The sequence below is a fragment of the Jatropha curcas genome, chromosome 8 (genome assembly GCF_041381405.1).
Source record: "Jatropha curcas cultivar XTBG-Jc1 chromosome 8, XTBG_Jcur_1.0, whole genome shotgun sequence".
Classification (NCBI taxonomy): domain Eukaryota; kingdom Viridiplantae; phylum Streptophyta; class Magnoliopsida; order Malpighiales; family Euphorbiaceae; genus Jatropha; species Jatropha curcas.
In genome coordinates, this window is record NC_143158.1 from 26,216,214 (window position 1) to 26,238,506 (window position 22,293).

At 30.5% G+C, this 22,293-nt stretch overlaps 1 protein-coding gene across 2 annotated transcripts; it reads right to left on the reverse strand.

Annotated features, from left to right (window-relative positions):
• Window positions 1-17,338: 17,338 nt before the first annotated feature.
• On the reverse strand, window positions 17,339-20,306 carry LOC105628490 (protein DETOXIFICATION 16). 2 transcript variants are annotated; one of them, XM_012209905.4, is made up of 8 exons: window positions 19,890-20,306; window positions 18,815-19,359; window positions 18,623-18,709; window positions 18,466-18,522; window positions 18,134-18,372; window positions 17,941-18,059; window positions 17,774-17,860; window positions 17,339-17,699 (listed from the first exon to the last, which is right to left on the reverse strand). In XM_012209905.4, the coding sequence occupies exons 1-8, from the start codon at window positions 20,157-20,159 to the stop codon at window positions 17,637-17,639; spliced, it is 1,467 nt and encodes a 488-aa protein (XP_012065295.1). In that variant the 5' UTR covers window positions 20,160-20,306; the 3' UTR covers window positions 17,339-17,636. The 2 variants fall into 2 exon arrangements, with proteins under 2 accessions (XP_012065295.1, XP_020532729.1); XM_020677070.3 differs by lacking the exon at window positions 19,890-20,306 and adding an exon at window positions 19,438-19,611.
• Window positions 20,307-22,293: the final 1,987 nt, after the last annotated feature.

Genomic DNA, 22,293 nt, shown 5'->3' on the forward strand with positions numbered 1-22,293 from the left:
GAAGCTCCACGTGTACCATCTTAAATGAATTGACAAATTGATATGGTCTGCACTATTCAAAAATATAAATTAATTTCTCAAAAAAAAAAAGTATGAATTCGGTAAATTCATATAGTGACATTAATAATACATTTAGAGGGTCCCTCCAATCCGTTGACCTTTCCATTACTAGTTGTGCACTAATATTTGTTCTCTGTCGGGATACCCTAAAAATCAATATTTGATAATTTTATCAAAAAAGTTTTTTAAGTTCAAATTGTAATGAAAAATGAAGTATAAGATCTGTCTGTTTCCCTAAAATAACTTGTAAAAAAATATTTTCATAATTTTCTATTGTGTGGAGCGCTCAGAAAAATAAGTCAACGGAAAACATTTTCCTAGTCAAAGGAAAATTAAGTTATTTTTTAAAGAAAACAACTTCTCATTTTCGAAAGGGTAAAACTGATATGGAACCCCAAGATCAATCTAGAACTTAGAACTCTCCATCAATTTGAACCAGTAAACTTAACCCCCAAGTAATCATGATTTTGATTTGTTCTTATACCTAAGAACTCAAGTCAAAAGAATTTAAGGATAAAATATTAGAATATCCCCTTTAAACTCAATTTGAATTAGATGTTCAAAAATATAAGAAATATGAATTGAATCTGAATAGCAATTGAACAAATCAATTACAATCCAAACAACATCTTATGTATAAAGATAAAAGAATACATAAATCTCACTTTCATTAATCTGAAATTATCCAAAATTAAAAGAATACATAAATCTCACTTTCATTAATATGAAATTATCCAAAATTCAATCTCAAAACAAAGAAAGCTAATCCCTTTATATAGAGTAGGGGGTGTACAAAGTAATTAAATAAAAACTAAAATAATAATTAAAGCCATAAAGTGGATGACTCTTCTATAACTCCCTCTTCATGTGCTACTACCTTCTTATCTCTTCAAGTTCTGATGATCCAAAATAAATCCAAATCGGCTGTCCAACCCAAATATATTGGCCCCCAAAATGACTTTGAGCTAAAAGCCCAAAAATTTCAAAATTGCTAAAACGAGCCTAATGATGTCATTACTCCATAAAATTTTCCATATATAAATAGAGGCCCAAAATGAACTCTAAACTAGCTAAAATGCATTTTAAATAATTTAGAAAGTATTTTAGCCTATATTTTAATTAAAAGACCAAACAGTCTATAAATTTCTATAATCGGACTTTTTTCTGTTTTGACTCGTTTAGCCGCCATAACTTGTATTGTATTAAAAACATTTTTCGAATGTTAACGAACCTTATAAATCCATGTTTTTTAATTTATTAATCATCATAATCACTACCATCATTCACTATTTGCTATCGACCACCACCACCGACCACCACCGGCCACGGCCACCGACTACCGTCGGCTTTCATAATTTATTTTTTTTACATTCTTTTCATATTTAACAATAAAATTTTTAAATTATAAAATTTCTATTATTATTAATATTTTTATGTTCTTATGAGATAAAGATTTTAATATTTTTAACTAATTTTCAATATTACAACCAAATAACGGAAAATAAGTCATTTGAAAAATATATTTTAAGGAAAATGTTTTCCATGAAAATATTTTTCTCAACCTGTTTTTTCCCTTTAGCCATAATAATTACTATTTTCTTAATTTGTGTGAAAATAGAAAGTTCAATAACCCTCATTATTTCTACTTATTATTCCAATATATTAATTGCTCATGTATTATTTAAGATGCCCATAATAGGAAAGTTATATGAGTAAAATTATCCTTTAGCCATAATAATTGTTATTTTCTTAATCTGTGTGAAAATAAAACTGAACTATCTTTCTGGGACGGAGGGAGTATTATTAAGAGACGTGCTAAACAGCACAAGTTGTGCCTGGAACAATCCGTACACAGTAAAATTGAATTGTCCATAATACCCTTAATATATATATATATATATATAACTGGAGAGAAGTGAGAAGGATTTTCTCTCTAGTCAAATTAAATTAAAACCAAGGTGAACTGTTGTCGTTGTTACTGCCACTGACGCCGAAAAATCGAACCTACCTAGAAACTTGCCCACTATATCTCAAAGTGATGAGAATTTCAAGAGGGCCTCAATTGTGCTATCAATTTTTATGAATTTTATCGATTTCATCAAAATCCTGAAACTCAAACTCAAATTTCAATTCACATAATCTTCAGCAAATCCTTAAATAAATATAATCAAGTCTACTTTGTAGAGGACTATGAATACAAGGTTACCTCAATAAGAATTGAACCAGAATTGCAAAACCCAATTGAAACACTCAAAAACAATAAAAATTGAATTTCTTCGTCCGCAAGCATAGGAACTCGATCGACCAAACATTGATTGGATATAGATTTACCGTAATTGGAAGAGTATTTTGTCATCTTATTCTTGTTAAATGGTGGCCAGAGTTTGATCAAAAAAGGAGAGACATTAAGCCTCTTTTGCTTGATATAAACAAGGGAGGAGAGGAGGGAGAAAATGAAAATTTTTCTCTCCTCTTAAACTATTTATGGTCTGGTCTTATTAAAGTTCGATTTGGTCTAAATTACAAAAATTATTATTATTATTATTATTTTTGTATTCTAGCGGTTTAACTTGTGGTATTATAACTATATTAAACTAAAAAATAAATGCATTATGACTTTATATACTTCCCTTAACTGTTAAAAGACTTTCTATATTCGTTAAAATGATACAATCCAAAAATCAGGCATCACTATATATATATATATATATATATATATATATATATATATATAATCATGACTATTTTCCTCAATGCCGACACGACGTGTTCACCAAAGAGAGAGAGTGTACAATATTTGAGCATTTATTTTTAGCTTGGCTATGATTAATTTGGATTAAATTTTAGTTATCTTTTAAGATTTAGAAAGACTTTAAATTCCAAATATGTAATTAGAGAGAGAATCATTTGATTTTTATTGACTTTTTGTTCTCATTAAAATAGAATAATTAAAAAATTGACGTTTCCTAATTAAAATGGAGAGAGAATCATTTGCCTTTTTATTGCCTTTTGGTTATTAAAACCTTTAAAATAAAAAAAAAATGTTTCTTTTAAAAATTGAAGAAGAATTTCTCTTGAACCGTTTAGTTAATATATTGAAAAATATGAAAATCAATTATTTGGCAGGAACTAAATTATAGAAATTTCTTTAAAGAAACATTTCCTTTTATTAAACTTTTACTTAGAATTTTTCTTTTTCAAAATGGAGAGAATTTCTCCCATCTTTAATTGCATTGAACACTAATGGAAATGGAACTTTTTCAAACAATTATTTGCATTGAATTTCGGCCACCAATATAATTTTATTTTTAATTTTAATTATCATGATAAATTAATTTAAAAAAACAATTCATCTTTTCATTAATTATTTAATTTTAAACATATCTTTCTATTAAAATGGAGAGCATTTTTATTGCCTTCTATTTTATAATTTTTCAAATTTAATTTTTTGAGTCATCAATCCATGAATATATTACATTTTATTGTCTTTTATCTATCTATCTATATAAATTTATAAAAACAAAAACTTGAAAGCTAATATCACAAAAAATCAGAGTTTTAAAGTGCTGATTTGATTTTTTTATTTACATTTTTAATCTAGAATTTTTAATTTAGAATAGTTAATATCTATAATTTTTATGACTTTTAATTTCTACACCTTTGTTTTGATTCTTCTTCTCCTTCTAAATGACATCACTATAGTAGTATTAATGGAAAGAACTCCATTAGTTAATAAACTAAGAAGGCAATAAATTTAAGTTTTCAAATCTACAATTAAGGGATTTGTGCAGCTTTTTCGCTCATGAATATGAAGGTTTGGTTTTTTACAGTCATTTATTAATTGACATTCAATGAGCAGCTGCATGAATAGTGGTATAAAGAAGATTTTTATTTTAATGCAGTTTTATTCTTTCACATAATCATCATCTTGCTCTCATGCATAATTTTAGGAATGTTGTTAGCTTTCGAGATGAAATTGGTGGTAAATTATTTTCATTAAGAAAGAACATCATTTCTATAAAACTGATTATAACATTACTATTTGAAACACATCACTAAGTTATTTTTAGCTTTGCCGAGTTAGGATGTAGGAACATTTGTTAGGAATTCCATTTTGTCTATAAATCATTGCTTTATAAATTTATCCATGATCATCAAAACATGTATTGTTGTTGATTATTATTTGTGCAAGTTCATAAAGACATAATTCCTACGGAATTAGTTTTCGTTGAGGGCCAGTAACTTTAAATTTTTATTGAATGTTTGAAATTTTCAGACAAATGGGACTAATTGGCTTTCATGCGATCCATTCAGGATACAAGGAATAAAAATGTGAAATATGTAATAATCTTATATAGCAATCATCTCTATTGGATATGGAGTTTGTGTATATCAAATTTAATTATGCATGATAAAATGTTAAAATAAATGCTAGAAAAATAGGAGGGACTTTAGGTCACAACCATGAAAAATATTTTTACAAGGTTGATATGGAGCTCATGAAAATTAAAACAAGCGTTCTATAAAAATTATTCTATTGTAATAAAATAAAATTTTAAAACTAAAATAATATGTATACTTTACAGTACATAACACTATATAGGTTTTGATCAATTTTTATATTATTTTTTTGTATGTAAATGATAAAACATATTTATATTTATAATGCTTCTAGCACATAAATATCCAAATCAAAAAATCTTAGTACAAAACAAAATTTTCACAAGTAAAAACACAACTTACTTCCTAAAACTTTCAATTAAAGTCAACAAAAAATTTCAAATTCCATGCAACGCGCAGGCTGACGGCTAGTATATATACAAAGGAGAAACATTAAATTTTTCCTATGCTCATATGGAATTTCTGTTGAAGAATGAGATTGTACAGGATTTAAGTATTTGGCTTTTACTTGCATAGGAAAAATTTTAGATTTCATTAAAAATAATGAAAATTAAAATAGCCTAAAAGGTTGCTCTCCTTAGTTGATTATTTTAACACAACCATCGTTTTAAGCCTACAACCTCTCTCTCAGTGTCCGTCCATCTTCGAGCACCCTTTTCCCTCTCTGTTTCATCTTCTCCTCCCTTGTCTAATCTGCTATGGCGACCAGTCGATGTCGATTAACATAGAAAGAAAAATATCACTATCACCATCTTCTTCTTTCCCTTTCCGATCAAATCCTAGTCAGAATTGCCCATTACCAACATAATTTTACAATTAGGATTAAAGGTAAGAAGCTATCTATTTACTTTTATGATCTCTTCTATTTATTGCTTGCATTGAAATTGAAAGAGAAGGAATTTGTAAACATTGATAATTTGTATATATGGTCGACGTCCCATAGAAGTATGTCTTGTGATGGGAAGTAACACAAAATCTGACCTCACAACAAAAACTTCCCCACTTGAATGAATCTATTAGGAGTAACAATGAGCAACAAATTCAAGCAACACAAGCTGTCCCAAATCATACACAATCAAAAATAACATTCACCACATGAACACAAATCTTTTTACGTGGAAAACTCCTCCGGTGTGAAGGATAAAAACCACGGGACCTCTCCTCCGGTCCAAGGAAATAAAGTTCACTATCACAAATATTGTCTTACAACTTACAGCAAGCTACAACCATCAAAATATGTAGCTATACCACAAACAACCACAAATAAATGTGTGGGAACACAATAGAGTGATCACAAAACACAGCTGCTGTTCTCAATACATTTAAAAATGTTCTACTCATCCAAAAATTAAACTGATCAGCCAGAATCAAGAGTTGGATGTTAGGAACAAGCTCACCGAAAATCAGCTCAATCCGACAAAGGATGACTGCCGAAAACGCTGAAGAAGATGAAGCTATGCAGAGCTAGAAGCAGAACAGGACAGCTTCGGATTCAGACCCAGAACTCAATCTCTGAACCTCCAAATGAAAATCCCTACGGTGAGAATCAAGAACAGAGAGCAAAGAACAACATATCCAAAAATCACAACGATCCAACGGTTGAAACTCCAGGAATCTCCAGAACACGGTGGCTGGTGCTGGATGGGGCTGTGCAGAAAAACCCTCTCCTCTCCTCTGTTTTTCTCACACGATTTCTGGTTGTGTGTCGATCAAATGAGAGCCAAAAAATATTAGGAATATGGCTGTTAGTTGAGGGGCATAATTGTAAAACAATAATTAGTTAGTGGACTTCAAAATATGGGCTTTTACCACATAGGAAGGGAACCCAAACCCAACAATTCTCCCCCTTCCCGACTATGTGGAAGAGGTGCCCAAACCGGCACTCAAACGGCATATTTCAAACTTCATTCTTGGTAGAGACTTTGTGCACATATCAGCACCATTATCATCCGTATGAATCTTCTCAAGCTCAATTGACTTAGAATCCAAAACATCACGGATCCAATGATATCTCACATCAATATGTTTAGATCTACCATGAAAAGTTGGATTCTTACCAAGATGAATAGCACTCTGGCTATCGCAAAATAAAACATACCTTTCCTGAGTAAAGCCAAGCTCATTCACAAATTTTTTCATCCATAGCAACTCCTTGCATGCTTCAGTAGCTGCAATGAACTCAGCCTCTGTAGTAGATAAAGCAATACATTTTTGCAACCTGGATTGCCATGCCACAGCTCCCCCTGCAAATGTAATCAAATACCCAGAAGTAGACTTTCTAGAATCAATATCCCCAGCCATATCAGAATCAGTGTAACCACAAAGCATAAGCTTTTCAGACCCAAAACACAACTTCAAACCTGAAGTACCACGGAGATATCTCAATATCCATTTAACTGCATTCCAATGCTCCTTACCTGGATTAGAAAGAAATCTACTAACTGTACCAACTGCATGAGCTATATCTGGTCTAGTACAAACCATAGCATACATCAAACTTCCTACTGCAGATGCATAAGGAACCTTTTGCATGAATTCTTTCTCTTGCTCATTGGAAGGAGACTGCTTCACACTCAATCTAATAGATGTAGGGAGAGGTGTACTTACAGCCTTAGCCTTAGCCATATTGAACCGTTGTAGTACCTTCTCAATATACTTCTCTTGTGAAAGCCATAATTTCTTGCATCTTCTGTCACGAATGACCTTTATGCCAAGAATCTGCTTTGCCGGGCCTAAATCCTTCATAGAAAAAGACTTGCTCAAGTCTTTCTTCAAATTCATAATTCTGGAGGAGTTAGGACCTACAATAAGCATATCATCAACATACAACAGCAAAATGATAAAGTCATTGTCAGAAAAACTTTGCACAAAAACACAATGATCAGAAGTAGTCTTTTTGTAGCCTTGCTGAACCATAACAGACTCAAACTTCTTATACCACTGCCTTGGTGCTTGTTTTAAACCATACAAGCTCTTTTTCAACTTGCAAACATAATTTTCTTTGCCCTTCACCACAAAACCTTCAGGCTGCTCCATATAAATTTCCTCTTCTAAGTCACCATGAAGAAATGCAGTTTTCACATCCATCTGCTCAATCTCTAAATCAAGTGTAGCAGCTAAACCCAAGATAACCCTGATGGAAGACATCTTAACCACTGGTGAGAAAATTTCTTCAAAATCAATCCCCTTTCTCTGACTAAAGCCCTTGACAACTAATCTCGCTTTATACCGAGGGGATGATGAATTCTCTTCATGCTTCACCTTATAGATCCACCTATTCTTCAAGGCTTTTCTATCTTTAGGAATCTTCACCAGTTCAAAAGTATCATTGTCATATAAGGATTGCATTTCATCTTTCATAGCAATAATCCATTTTGTCTTTTCCTCACTCTCAACAGCTTCTTGGTAGCATTCTGGCTCATCTGCATCTGTCAACAATACATACTCATTAGGAGAATACCTTGTAGATGGAATATGATTTCTGGTAGACCTTCTGACTGGAGCCTCTTGTTGTCCCTCAAGTGTCTCATACTGATCATCAGTTGCATCATCTATAGGAATATCAACCTCATCTGCCTCTTCAGTATTATCCTGAAGATAAACTTGATTTCTAACATCAACTGCAGCAGGTGTTGAAGCTGACGGAACTGGATCTACATCAACCAAGTTGTTATTTTGAGGTTTTGGTTTCTCCACTTTGCCAATATCTTCAATAGTCTGATTTTCAATAAAGACCACATCACGGCTTCTATAAACTTTCTTCTCAATAGGATCATAACACCTATAGCCAAACTCATCTTGACCGTAGCCAATGAAGATACACTGTCTTGTCTTGGCATCTAGCTTGGACCTTTCATCTTTAGGAACATGAACAAAACATTTGCACCCAAATACCCGTAGATGATCATATGAAGGCTTCTTACCATACCAAAAACTATCAGGAACATCATTATTCAAAGGAACGGTAGGAGTAAGATTGATGACATGTGCAACTGCATACAATGCCTCACCCCAAAAAGAATTAGGTAGTTTTGCATCTGAAAGCGTACATCTAACTCTCTCCATCAAGGTTCTGTTCATCCTTTCTGCCAAGCCATTCAACTGTGGAGTCTTAGGAGGTGTCTTCTGATGTCTGATACCATGCTCTCGACAATAAGAATCAAATGGCCCACAATATTCACCTCCATTATCAGTACGAACACATTTCAACTTTTTACCTGTTTCTCTCTCAGCATAAGTGTGAAATTCTCTAAATGCACCGAGTACCTGATCCTTTGACTTTAACACACGAACCCAAAGCTTTCTTGAGTGATCATCAATAAAAGTCACAAAGTACTGTGCACCACCAAATGACTTATTCTTCAAAGGACCACATACATCTGAGTGTACTAGCTCTAACAACTCTTCTTTTCTAGAAGGAGGATGATGTTTAAAGGAGACCCGTTTCTGTTTTCCAGCCAAACAATGCTCACAAGTGTCTAACTCTCCACCTTGCAAACCAGAAAGCAAATTCTTCTTAGCTAGAATATTCAGACCCTTTTCACTGATGTGACTCAATCTCTTGTGCCATAATTCTGTTGAACTATCATTTTCAACTGCATTCACAAGATCTGTAGGGATAGTAGTCAGTAGCCAATACAAACCTGAACCTCTAAACCCTTTAGCCACAACCAAAGAGCCTTTATAAACAATGCCATGATTAAACAAATTGGTGCCATATCCATCATTATATAAAGCGTCACAGGATATCAAATTCAACCTCACATCTGGCGCATGTTTAACATTCTTAAGTATCAACTTCATACCAAGGTTGGTCACCACAGTTACATTGCCAATGCCCACTACTTTGCATACATATCCATTTCCCATCCGTAAAGTTCCAAAATCACCAGGAGTGTAAGATGTGAAGAATTCTTTCTTTGTAGCAACATGGTGTGCAGCTCCACTATCAAGTACCCAAAGAACCTCATTGCTGGCAACATTAATCATACTTCCATCATGAACAACAGCCAAATCAACTGAAGTAGCAACACTGACACGATCACCATTTTCATCATTGCCATTCTTTTCTTGCTTGCCTTTATTGGTTTTGTTATCCTTTTTCCACTTGTAACAGTACCGTTTGATATGCCCAGATTTACCACAATAATGACATTCAAGGCTCTTATACCTTGACTTTGATTTACTCCTACTCTTGCTTCTACTGTTGTGATCATGACTTCTACTCTTGCTTCTCCCCCTGTTTTCAGTAACCAAAATATCTGACTGTGATGTGGAAGCGCCCTGAGTTCTCCTTCTTACTTCTTCATTCAGAACACCACTCTTCACATACTGCATAGTTACAACACCATCACGAGCAGAATTTGTCAAAGATACCCTAAAGTTTTCCCAAGAGTCAGGAAGAGTGTTCAACAACCAAAGTCCCATAATGTCCTCATCAAACTTGACACCCATATTGGATAACTGATCAAAGATACCCTGAAATTCATTTACATGGTCAAGTACTGAGCTCCCTTCTTTGTACTGCAGGCGTATGGCTTGCTTAAGTAAGAACAACTTGTTGTTACCAGTTTTAGAAGCATACAAAGATTCTAGCTTTTCCCACAAAGTTTTGGCATTTGTATCATTAACAATATGATTATATACATTATCCTCAACCCATTGCCTAAGAAAACCACATACTTGCTGATGCTCAAACTCCCATTCTTCATCAGACTTAGACTCAGGCTTACTAGTAGCAAATACAGGCAAATGTAGTTTCTTTAAAAACAAAAGGTCTTTCATCTTTCCTTTCCAAGTGTGATAGTTTGTGCCATCCAAACAAATCATTTTACTCATATTTACCTCCATAATTCAAACAAGCAAAAATGCTCAATCAACAAAAATAACTGCAGCTCTGATACCACTGTGATGGGAAGTAACACAAAATCTGACCTCACAACAAAAACTTCCCCACTTGAATGAATCTATTAGGAGTAACAATGAGCAACAAATTCAAGCAACACAAGCTGTCCCAAATCATACACAATCAAAAATAACATTCACCACATGAACACAAATCTTTTTACGTGGAAAACTCCTCCGGTGTGAAGGATAAAAACCACGGGACCTCTCCTCCGGTCCAAGGAAATAAAGTTCACTATCACAAATATTGTCTTACAACTTACAGCAAGCTACAACCATCAAAATATGTAGCTATACCACAAACAACCACAAATAAATGTGTGGGAACACAATAGAGTGATCACAAAACACAGCTGCTGTTCTCAATACATTTAAAAATGTTCTACTCATCCAAAAATTAAACTGATCAGCCAGAATCAAGAGTTGGATGTTAGGAACAAGCTCACCGAAAATCAGCTCAATCCGACAAAGGATGACTGCCGAAAACGCTGAAGAAGATGAAGCTATGCAGAGCTAGAAGCAGAACAGGACAGCTTCGGATTCAGACCCAGAACTCAATCTCTGAACCTCCAAATGAAAATCCCTACGGTGAGAATCAAGAACAGAGAGCAAAGAACAACATATCCAAAAATCACAACGATCCAACGGTTGAAACTCCAGGAATCTCCAGAACACGGTGGCTGGTGCTGGATGGGGCTGTGCAGAAAAACCCTCTCCTCTCCTCTGTTTTTCTCACACGATTTCTGGTTGTGTGTCGATCAAATGAGAGCCAAAAAATATTAGGAATATGGCTGTTAGTTGAGGGGCATAATTGTAAAACAATAATTAGTTAGTGGACTTCAAAATATGGGCTTTTACCACATAGGAAGGGAACCCAAACCCAACATGTCTCTCTCTCTCCTTCTCTTTATGCTATTCCCATTTTTTTTATTTTTTTTTATTTATCGGTTTATCAACACTGGTCTCTGATTTGTTTGCTTCTTTTGCTCTATGTCAGTGATGTTGTCTGTCATTTGCTTTTGTAATTTCTTCTATTTACTGCTTGCTTTAAAATTGGTATTGGGCTATTTATGTTCATAGATAATGGACTTACTCCTAGAATGGGTTTGTAAGGGCTCCTATCTTATAGTTATTATCATATTTTGTAAAGATGTCATTTAAATGCTTTGGAATTTACACTTATTTTTTAGTGGTGTTTTCTTTGGTGAATAGAGGGTAAACATGATATTTTGAACAATTCCTATATTGGCTTTATGTTGTTGTAAAAGAGTTATGTGAAAGATATCTAATTTTATTGCAGTGCCTAAAGGCTAACATCTCAACTACCTCGAAAAATTTATTGCTTAGTATTACGGAATTGTGATCTCATGTCAGTGAACCCCTACATGAAAAGTTGAATTTTCTAGTTAAAAACTTTGATTCCCTTTTCTGAAATTCAATTTGGCCAGTTTGAGAATATTTTAGATATTAAACTCACTTTTATGTTTTGTATCACTGGATCTCGAATGATAATTTGTTCTCCTTTCCTATATTTACATGTTTTTAAGGATTTTGGTATTTGAAAGCATTTTCATCGGCAAGGACAAACAAACAAATAAATGACCTGCATTAAATGCTCTCTCTTCTATAGGAATCAGTGAAGAGAAAGCATTCTTATTTTTGTTATCGGAGTATATGTTCTTCAAAAGTTATGTATTCTAATTTGCTATTATTATTGTTTTCTTTTTCAATAGTTTTCAAAGTTTAAATAGTTTGAAAGTTTTTTGATTGATTTCTCAGTCTCTTTTAACTGTGTTTTATTCGTAATTAAATTGATATTTATTGGATTATTCGATATCTTTCTTTCATCTGATATATATATATAATGAATTGAATTATCCATGACAAATTTCGTTTCAATTGAAAAATTAATTAGAATCATGAATAGTAAGAAACTCAATTATTTGGCTTCATCGACGGCATCATTTAAGTTATACAGTTTAAAACTGAGTGAAAATGACTTTCTAAATTATACAATTTCAAAAAACTGAGTAATAATGGACAAAGAATATTTGGCAATAATTAAATTATAGACATCATTATTTTAATTATTATTAATGTAATAATAACACTTTTTTTAAACCAAGATGCCCTTGAGCCTTGGAGCGTAGAGATTTTTATTCCTTCCAGTAAAATGCACGTCCCGTAGATCAAACTTGTGTTCTCATCCTTGCTTATTATAAATGATTGTTTATTTATTTGAAATATTAATGTATTATACTTATTTAGTGTAGTGTGTCTTAAGCGTGTGGATCTTCTATTTTTTTAAAAATTATCGTATCGCATATTTTCTTGTATCGCATTACGAAGTGTTTTTTAATTTATTTTTGTGACTTATTTTTTTGGATATAAAATAAAAATAAAATTAATTTTTCTCTACAAATTTATTTTTATAGTTTTTAATTTTCCTTCTAATTTGAAGAGAAAATTATCGAAATTTTTTTCCCTTATATTCCTTTCTTATTTCCAAATAAAATAGTTTTCGCTTATTAATATTAATTTAATTTTTTTTCCTCCTATATGATATTATCTGAAAATATAATTGTTTTTTCCTTTATAATCCGCACGATGCGCAGAATAATATTAAAAGATGAAATAATATTTTATAACATCATTCAAAAATAGTAAAATTATATAATAAAATGGTAAAAATTGTATCTTGTTGAGATATGCTGAAAAGTTGCGATGCTAGGATTTGTCTTCTTAAGTATCATGCGAAACTTTTCATAAGGTATGCAATAGCAAAAGTCATGCATGGTATGACCTACATAAAAAATGCATATAAGCTATTAATATATTTTTCAATAGTGATAATAATTTTGAGAATTTAACTATTGAAATAAGAAATTAAATATTTTTTTATATTTATGATTTATTATAAACGATTATTTATTTATTTGAAATATTAGTGTATTACTTATTTAGTGTAATGTGTCCTAAGCATATGGATCATGTCTCATGTCCATGCAACCTAACTCCTGATATATGAGATTACTCCTTACACTAAGCTAATCAATCAAGGTTTTTATTTTTATTACCAATAAAAATAAAGTATTTTTTTTAATTTGCTTTTGTGTTATTGAAATAAGAAATTAAGTATTGTTTTTTATTTTATGTTTATGATTTATTATAAATGATTGTTTATTTATTTAAAATATTAATATATTACTTATTTAGTGTATTATGTCCTAAGCGTGTTGATGTCTTATCTTTTTTAAAAATTGTCATATTTGTATGTTCATGTATCTTGTATCACGTGTCCGTGCAATCTAACTCCTGGTATATGAGACTACTCTTTACATCAAGCTAATCAATCAAGATTTTTTTTATTACCAATAAAAATAAAGTGTTTTTTTTTTTAATTTGCTTTTGTGTCATTGAAATAAGAAATTAAATATTTCTTTATTTTATATTTATGATTTATTATAAATGATTGTTTATTTATTTAAAATATTAATGTATTACTTATTTAGTGTACTGTGTCCTAAGTGTGTGGATGTCCTACCTTTTTTAAAAATTATTGTATCCCGTTTCCATGCAACATAGCTCCTAGTAAATGAGACTACTCTATACACTAAGCTAATCCACCAAGATTTTTTTATTACCATAAAAAATAAAGTGTTTTTTTTAATTTGTTTTTGTTTCATTGAAATAAGAAATTAAGTTTTTTTTTATTTTGCGTTTATAATTTATTATAAATGATTATTTGTTTGTTTGAAATATTAATGTATTACCTATTTATTGTGTCGTGTCCTAAGTGTGTGGATATCCTACATTTTTAAAAAATTATTGTATCTCATATGTTCTTGTATCTCGTGTCCTGTGTTTATGCAACATAACTCCTAGTATATGAAACTACTCCATAAACCAAGCTAATCAACTAAGATTTTTTTTATTACTAATAAAAACGAATTGTTTCTTTTTAATTTGCTTGTGTAATTGAAATAAGAAATTTAGTGTTTTTTTTATATTATGTTTATTATAAATGATTGTTTATTTATTTGAAATATTAATGTATTACTTATTTAGTATAGTGTGTTTTAAGCGAGTGAATAACCTATCTTTTTTAAAAATTATCATATCCTGTACGTTCGTATCTCGTGTCCTGTTTCCGTGCAACTCAGCTTCTGGCATATGAAACTACTCTATATACCAAGCTAATCAACCAAGGTTTTTATATTACCAATAAAAATGAAGTATTTTTAAATATTTTTTGTATCGTTGAAATAAGGAATTAAGTTTTTTCTTTATTTTATATTTATAATTTATTATAAATTATTATTTATCTATTTGAAATATTAATGTATTACTTATTTAGTGTAATGTGTCCTAAATGTGTGAATGTCCTACTTTTTAAAAACTTGTCGAACCCCTACGCTTCAATTTATATTTTTTAAATTGCTTATATATTGTTTATTTAGTAGTAATATATCGCTTATTCACACTCTTTTAAGCGTGTAGATTACTTAATAATTGTTTTGTAAGAAGAAATAAATTTATATTGATATATTAAATTAAATGTTAGAGATAATCTTTTTTATAAATATTATCTTGATGGAGTGATTATCTTAAAATATAAAACAACTGTTCTTTTTACAATTTTGCTAAATTGTATGAATTATAACATCCGTCATTTTATAATCCAAAATGATGCCAAATGGCAAACTGTGCTACTTACACTTAGGCTCCATATAAAGCAAATTACCTTATTTTTATATATTAGATAGATAGATATAAATAGATATAGATAGATATAGATTTTTCAATAGTGATAATACTTTTAAGAATTTAACTAATTATATTGAAATAAGAAATTAAGTATTTTTTTTATTTTATGTTTATTATTTATTATAAATGACTATTTATTTATTATCATATCTTATACATTCGTGTATCTCGTGTCCCGTATCTGTGTAACATAGCTTCTGGTGTATAAAACTACCCCATACATCAAGGTAATCATTAAAAAATAAGAAATTAAATATTTTTTATTTTATAGTTTGGGTTATATGTATTTTAATTTAATTTTAATTTAAACTAATTATATTAAAATAAAAAATTAAGTTTTTTTATTTTCTATTTTTTATTTATTATAAATTATTGTATATTTATTATCATATATCTGGTATCTTCCATATATCATATCATGTGTCCGTGCAGCCTAGCTCCTAATATAAATTAAGTATGGCTTGGATTATTTGTATTTTAATTTAATTTAATGCATTATCATGATGGGATGTAACTAATAGATATTATTATCATAATAAAGACATTATTTAAAAATATAAAACAACATATCTTCTTACAATTGCTGTCATTAACTTTATCTTTTCACAATCTTGCTAAATAATTATTATTGTCCTCTATATATTTGGCAATTTCAGAGACTTAAACTTGGCTTTCATATAACATAAACTGCTATGCTTTTATATATATATAGATACTTGGGTTTGGAGTCCATTTGTTTATATTATTTTAATTAAAAATCTGACCTTAGTTTATTTTTAAGGTGCAATTGCAACGAATTGATAAGTTCAAAGTGTTGCAATTCACTTTTAGATGCAATTGCACCTTAAAAGCAAATTAAGGTATAATTGCAACTAGGTTGATAAGTTCAGAGTGTCCAAGGTATAAAAGTTAATTTAGAGTGAAATTGTAAATATTTGGAAAGTTCGGAGTGAAATTGAAGGTTAGACCTTTATTAGAAGATTTTAAATCACTAAGGATTTAATTTCACTTTGAATTCCACTCTCCATCTAAAGAAGGTAATATTCAAATTTTGAATATTGATTTTCCTTAAAACATTAATATTTGTTGACTTAGTTTTAATTTTTATTAAAGCTCAATTATATAAGGCAACTAACATTTGCTTCCATTAAAATAAGATAAAGCTAAATTATATAAGGTAACTAACATTAGCTTCCATAGAAAAGTTATATAAGGCAACTGACGTTTATATGGAAGCAAACGTTAGCGGCCTTATATAATTGAGCTTTACCTTCTCTAAATGGAAGCAAATTTTAGTTGCCTTATATAATTTGAATGTTACCTTCTTTAGATGGAGAGTGGAGTTCAAAACGAAATTAAATGCTTCATTTTAGTGATTTAAAATCTTCTAATAAATGTTAATTGCCTTTTATAATTCTACATTAATAATATTAATATTACTAATTGTGCAAAAAAATGTTATTATTTCATTAATAATAATTATAATATTAGATTTTGATATTCTTACTTTTATTACAAACGTTATAAGCATTAGCCTTGTATTGCCTCTTTTAATGTCAATAACATAAATAATATTAGTTTTTTAAGTTTTTCAAATAAAACAAACGTTTCTTGTGCCTGAAAACGAAGAAGAAGTTTTGAAGTATATCTAAACAACTTAGAGTGTTTGTTTTCTTTCCCAAGTTCCTTTTATTCTGTTTGTTTAATCATTATTACATGGATTGTTTAATAAAGGGGAACAAAACGTAGCATTTCATTTTTCCTTGCTCGAGAAAATTTTGCCTTATTAAACCTTTGAAATTTAATTTCCTTTTAATATTTTTACTTGCAATTTGATTTTTTTTTTTTTTTACCTTCCTACATTCCTTAAACATTTCAAATTTAATTTTTCAAACTTAATAGTCATTACTAGGAATGGAAACTATACGAGTGTTTCAGGGTATCCGCTCTATTCTGATCTGTTTAAATAGTTATAAATGAGTTTGGAATGGGTATGAGTAGTGAAATTACTGCTTGTATACGGGTATTGATCTTTGGATACACATTACCCATTGTATTAAACGGGTTTAGTAGTAGGTATCCGTGTGTGCCATATCCATTGTAAGTAAAAAATATATTTTAAATAAATTCAAATTTGGATAATTGAAAATTTGCGGGTACTCTATACATTTAAGGGTGTTTTAAACGAGTTTTGGATGGGTACGAGTAATAAAAATTAAAACGGGTTCGAATATTGGATACTTAAATGTGCATTTAAACGGATTTAGAACGGAAACGGATACGGGTAGTTTAAATTCGTGAACACATGTCCCGCTTCCGGTCCTAGTAATTAATGAAGTTGAGACTCAATACCCTAATTCAACATATTTCAAATCATTCAAATATTCTTCTCAAAAAAAAAAAAAACTCATAAAAAATAATTATAGCGTTTTTAATTACTAGCTAGTATTATTAATATCCTAGAAGATGGCGGCGGCGGCGGTGGTGGAAATTTCAATAGATCATTAATATTCTTGATCTTCACGAATGATGCTGCTATTGTAGACTCTATCAGTGGCCTTCTTTGACTACAAAAGAACAACCCATGAGATCCAAAATCAAATAAAAAATTCAAAGTTTAAAAAGAAAAATTCAAACTTACTTCTTTATCCCAATCAGTGCACAAAGTTACTGCCAATAGACCAATTGCTTGGACAATCAATGCAACTATAAGTCCCGTCCAAAGCCCCTGCAGACCAAATTTTGATGTGATATTTCATTTCAGAATAGTTAAAAAGGGGAAAGAAAAATAAGATGTGAAACTATTACCTTTCCTCCAAAGTGGTACGCAAAAGCTAATAGTACAGAACAAGGAATGCCTATAAGATAGTAAGCTCCAAGATTTATTATAGCTCCAAGTTTTTGCCATCCACATCCTCTAGCTATGCCTGAAATTATTAATGTCCATGTTTAATGTAACAAATTGGAAAGAGAAAATTCAATTTTTTTCCTTAAGAAGTACCTGAAAGCACAGATTGAATGCCATCAACAAAATGAGATGCTGCAATAAATACCAGCAAGTCTCCTACGTATTTAACAACTCTTGTTTCTGTGCTGTATAAGTATCCCCAAACATTACGGCCCAGAATCAAAATTGAAGCTGCCAAAATGCCTTCTGTGGCAACCATGAATATCACTACACATCCTGCAAGACGAGCTGCTTGTGGTTGTCCAGCGCCCAGTTCGTTAGATACTCTTGTACTAAGGACATGGAAAGAAAACAAAGTTGGAAAAAAAACCTGATATATATCATTGTTACATATATATAATTCAATACATTCCAAATTAACTCACCTTATAGCTCCACTGAGTCCAAGGGGTATCATATAAATCATAGCACATGTGTTAAGGCTGGTAACAAAAATAGCACAATTATTGGCTGAGATTATAATTTCATAATATTCTCTATATTAATTCTATAGCACAAAAGAATTTTATGAGTAGGTCTAACCTGATGGATAGAACAGAAGTTTCAAGTTTTGGATTGGGAAGAAGTCCAGATAATAGAACCATCATTTCAAATGACCAAATCTCCAAACTATTCAAGATAGGAATTAATTATAAGAATGATATAAATCAAACCCAAATAAATTGAAAAAAGCTGAAGGAAGGAGATATCTTAACATAAATTAACAACATGCACCTTAGCATTACAGCTGAAGGAACTGCTAATTTGAGGAAATTAGGAATCCCATGTAACGCCTCCTTTGAGAAACCAGTCCACGTTTTCTTGCAGGAAGGAGATATCTTAACATAAAGCATTAATAACGCTGCATTAATCCAGTAAGAGATCACATTTGCCAATGCAGCACCTTTATTTCCAAGTCCAGACTTAAAAACCAAAACCCAACAAGTGAAAATGTGAAGTAAAGTTGTAATTCCTGAAGTAATCATCATTGGAATCACATTGTTTTGGGTTTGCAAGAATCTGACAAGACATTCTTGGATGGCAAAACCAAAAATACTAGGAATCATGAAACGAGCGTAACGTCCAGCCTCAGCTGATATTTCTGGATCTTGTTTGAAGAAGAGAAGAATCCCACCCGCATTTGCCCATATAACTGCAAGGGGAATGCTTGCTAGTAGAAGAACAATTACTGCTCTTTGCAAGTGTATTCCTAACATGTGGTGTTGCTTTGCTCCATATGATTGACCGCAGAATGTTTCTAGCGCACTTCCCATTCCTTTCTGTTCATCATAAACAGATAAGTCATTGAGAAGCTTAACACTGAGAAAAGATAAGCTTTGAAAACGATGATTACTTACTATCACAAAGACAGTCTCAAAGTAAGTGTACAAGGACGCCAAGTTTCAATTACCATCAGTGAAAATATCTCTCCAAATAATTTTAAAGAAAATCCCATGGAAGTTTCAAGAAAGTTATAAAAAAATTGCAGTCACATTTAACTTTTTTTCATTTCACTAACCACCATAGCAATATGGCATGGCATGGAGGGAAACAGGCTCCAAATGGAGTACTTGATTTCAGTCCAAAATTTGGTGGAACCCATTTGACAATAATGGAAGACAACCACTATTGTTTCAATAGCCAATTTGTTGGGATGAATTATTGCTGATGTAAAGTGGAATTAGCTTGTAGATCATATAAAACAAACAGTAGCTAGTATCATCCAATTAATAGCAGAACAATTATATATAATCAAATATGTTATTAAGTTCAACACTCACAAATAAATCCATTTGAAAACAATATTTACCAATAAGCTGAAGCCAGTGACTGAAGCAAAAGAAGTTGCCATTGAAGCACTAGAAAGAGCAAGCTCTCCAAGATGGCCAACAAACATGACTGAAATGACCTGTAAAAGATAAGTCAAGAAATTAACTGATATAAGAGGTCCTGCTAAGATAAGCTGCTTCTTCAATTCTTGGATAATCACATCTTTGGTAAATCCGTTTCTTGATTCTGATATTCTTGGTTGAGATATCAATGGTGATTCAAGACTTAGTTTTTGTTCTCCTGCATCCATGTTTTGATGCCAAGCCTAACTTGACTAAGGCAAAAAGACTATTGGAAGAAATAATAGGTGAGAAGATATTATAGAAAGGCCTGAGATATTACTATAGTTATTATGTTTCTCGCATTTCAAAGGTGGATTTGAGAATCTCGAAGAAAATAAAACTAAAGACCCCACAAAAAAAGAATGTGTGATAGGACATTGAACATATTAGAAGTACTACTAAACTCAAAAAAAAAAAAAAAAAACAAAAATAATAAAACAGAAAAAGACATACATAATATCTCAGATTAAACAAAAAGTCATTGGGAGACTAAGTAGATTGATTAGTTCTGATTACGAATAGAATATAGACAGGTCTAGATAAGTCAATCTAAAAAATATAAGGAAAAAACGTGGAAATTAATTATCTAAATGCTAAAATAGAAAATTTGCAAATAGGGAAAAAAGCATATTATCTGTCGACTGTCTGTCGTCTCACAGATTCACTTTAACATACAGTTTATTAGAAAAGACCAAATTTAATTAAAAAATTTAGAAATTTATTAGAAAAAAAATAATATCGGAAGAAATTAAGGCTCTGTCTTTATCAAAGGTCTGTTATTTTATTATTTAGCCTCATCGACTCCTCACATGCATTAAGATGAATTTGGAGCAGGAGATGAGACTTCATTATTTAAGTTTGTATGCAAAATGTGCTGGCAATGTGGACAGAACCTATCATCTTATTAATACAAATAAACTATTCATATCTTGCTATTGTAAAATTAACGTTTAATAAAATAATAGTATCTTAAATGACCTTTTGAAACATTCAATAAAATCTTAAATTAACGTTTTTGTCCTAACATTATTTATTAACTACGCTCCGCGCTTTGCGCCACTATTTAATATATTTATTTTTGTGATATAATAAGTGAATTATTCATATAATAAACTTGAAAGGAAAAAGAATATTAATATAGTATTTACATGTGACCAAAAATCAATAGAAAAAGTATATTACTTTATAAACACGAAATATTGATGGGAAAATTAGTGAAAATATTTATTCCCTTGGAGTAATAATTTGAAGTATAAAAAATGCATATATAAATATATAAAAACTATTATTTTGTATTGCAATTCATATCTGATATATTTTTAGGAATATATTTTTTGTCCATATTTATATTATTTGTTTTTATTTTTGGTTTTATAAAATATTTTTTTAGGCCAATTTATAAACATATCATCATTTAGAAGAGAAAGTGCTTTAATTTAAGAAAGCACATTTGGTTATTTTGAATAAAAAAATTGACATAATAAGTACAAAATATATAATGAACGCTTCTATTTACATGATTGATCAATGTTTGAGAACAACCATGTAGGCGGTAATCAAATAGCTGAAAAAAAATGCTAAGAAATTCATTTGAAATATCTAAATTTCTAATTTGGGGACTCTAATAAATTAGCTAATGCTTAGCATTTTCTCAGCCAATTTATATATATTATTAAAAGATGATCATGTTAAATTCAAAACACACATCATGAAATGTTTGAAATAATGCAACGCTCGACAAACTCATACAAAATTAATAAGAAAAAAAAAACAAAAGTCATTATATTTAAAACTCTCTCATCAAAACTATAAATTAGAGAGAGAAATTTTAATGAAAAATATTTTTTTTTTTTCAAAAACTTACAATTTTTTCTCAAATTAGTTAAATACAAATAATCAAATCTTATGAAGTCCCCCTCTTCAAATATGTCAACATCCAATAAAAATCAATGATTATCCTTTATATATATATATATATATATATATATAGCACCAGACAGAGCTAGCTCTCCAAGATGGCCCCACAAACATTGATGAAATGACCTGTAAAAGATCAGGCAAGAAATTAACTGATACAAGAGATGCTGCTAGCATAAACTGCCTCTTTACTTCTTGGATAATCTCATTTTTGGTAAATCTGTTTCCAGCTTCTAATATTCTTGCTTGAGATATTAATTGTGATTCAAGACTTAGTTTTTGTTCTTCAACATCAATATTTTGATTAGAATTCGTTTATTTGAATTGATCTGAATTAACAACTTACTAAGCTGAATAATTAAGAAATAGTATTAAGAGTTGATCGTTGAATGATTAAGAAATAGT

What these genes read in the sequence shown, in the direction of transcription:
- LOC105628490 (XM_012209905.4), bottom strand. Translation starts at nt 20,159, where the DNA reads ATGGATGCAGGAGAACAAAAACTAAGTCTTGAATCACCATTGATATCT. An exon ending in TCACTGGCTTCAGCTTATTG is followed by an intron (nt 19,360 to 19,889) that starts GTAAATATTGTT and finishes TATGATGAACAG; the next exon opens with AAAGGAATGGGAAGTGCGCT. An exon ending in CGTACCACTTTGGAGGAAAG is followed by an intron (nt 17,861 to 17,940) that starts GTAATAGTTTCA and finishes TTTGGTCTGCAG; the next exon opens with GGGCTTTGGACGGGACTTAT.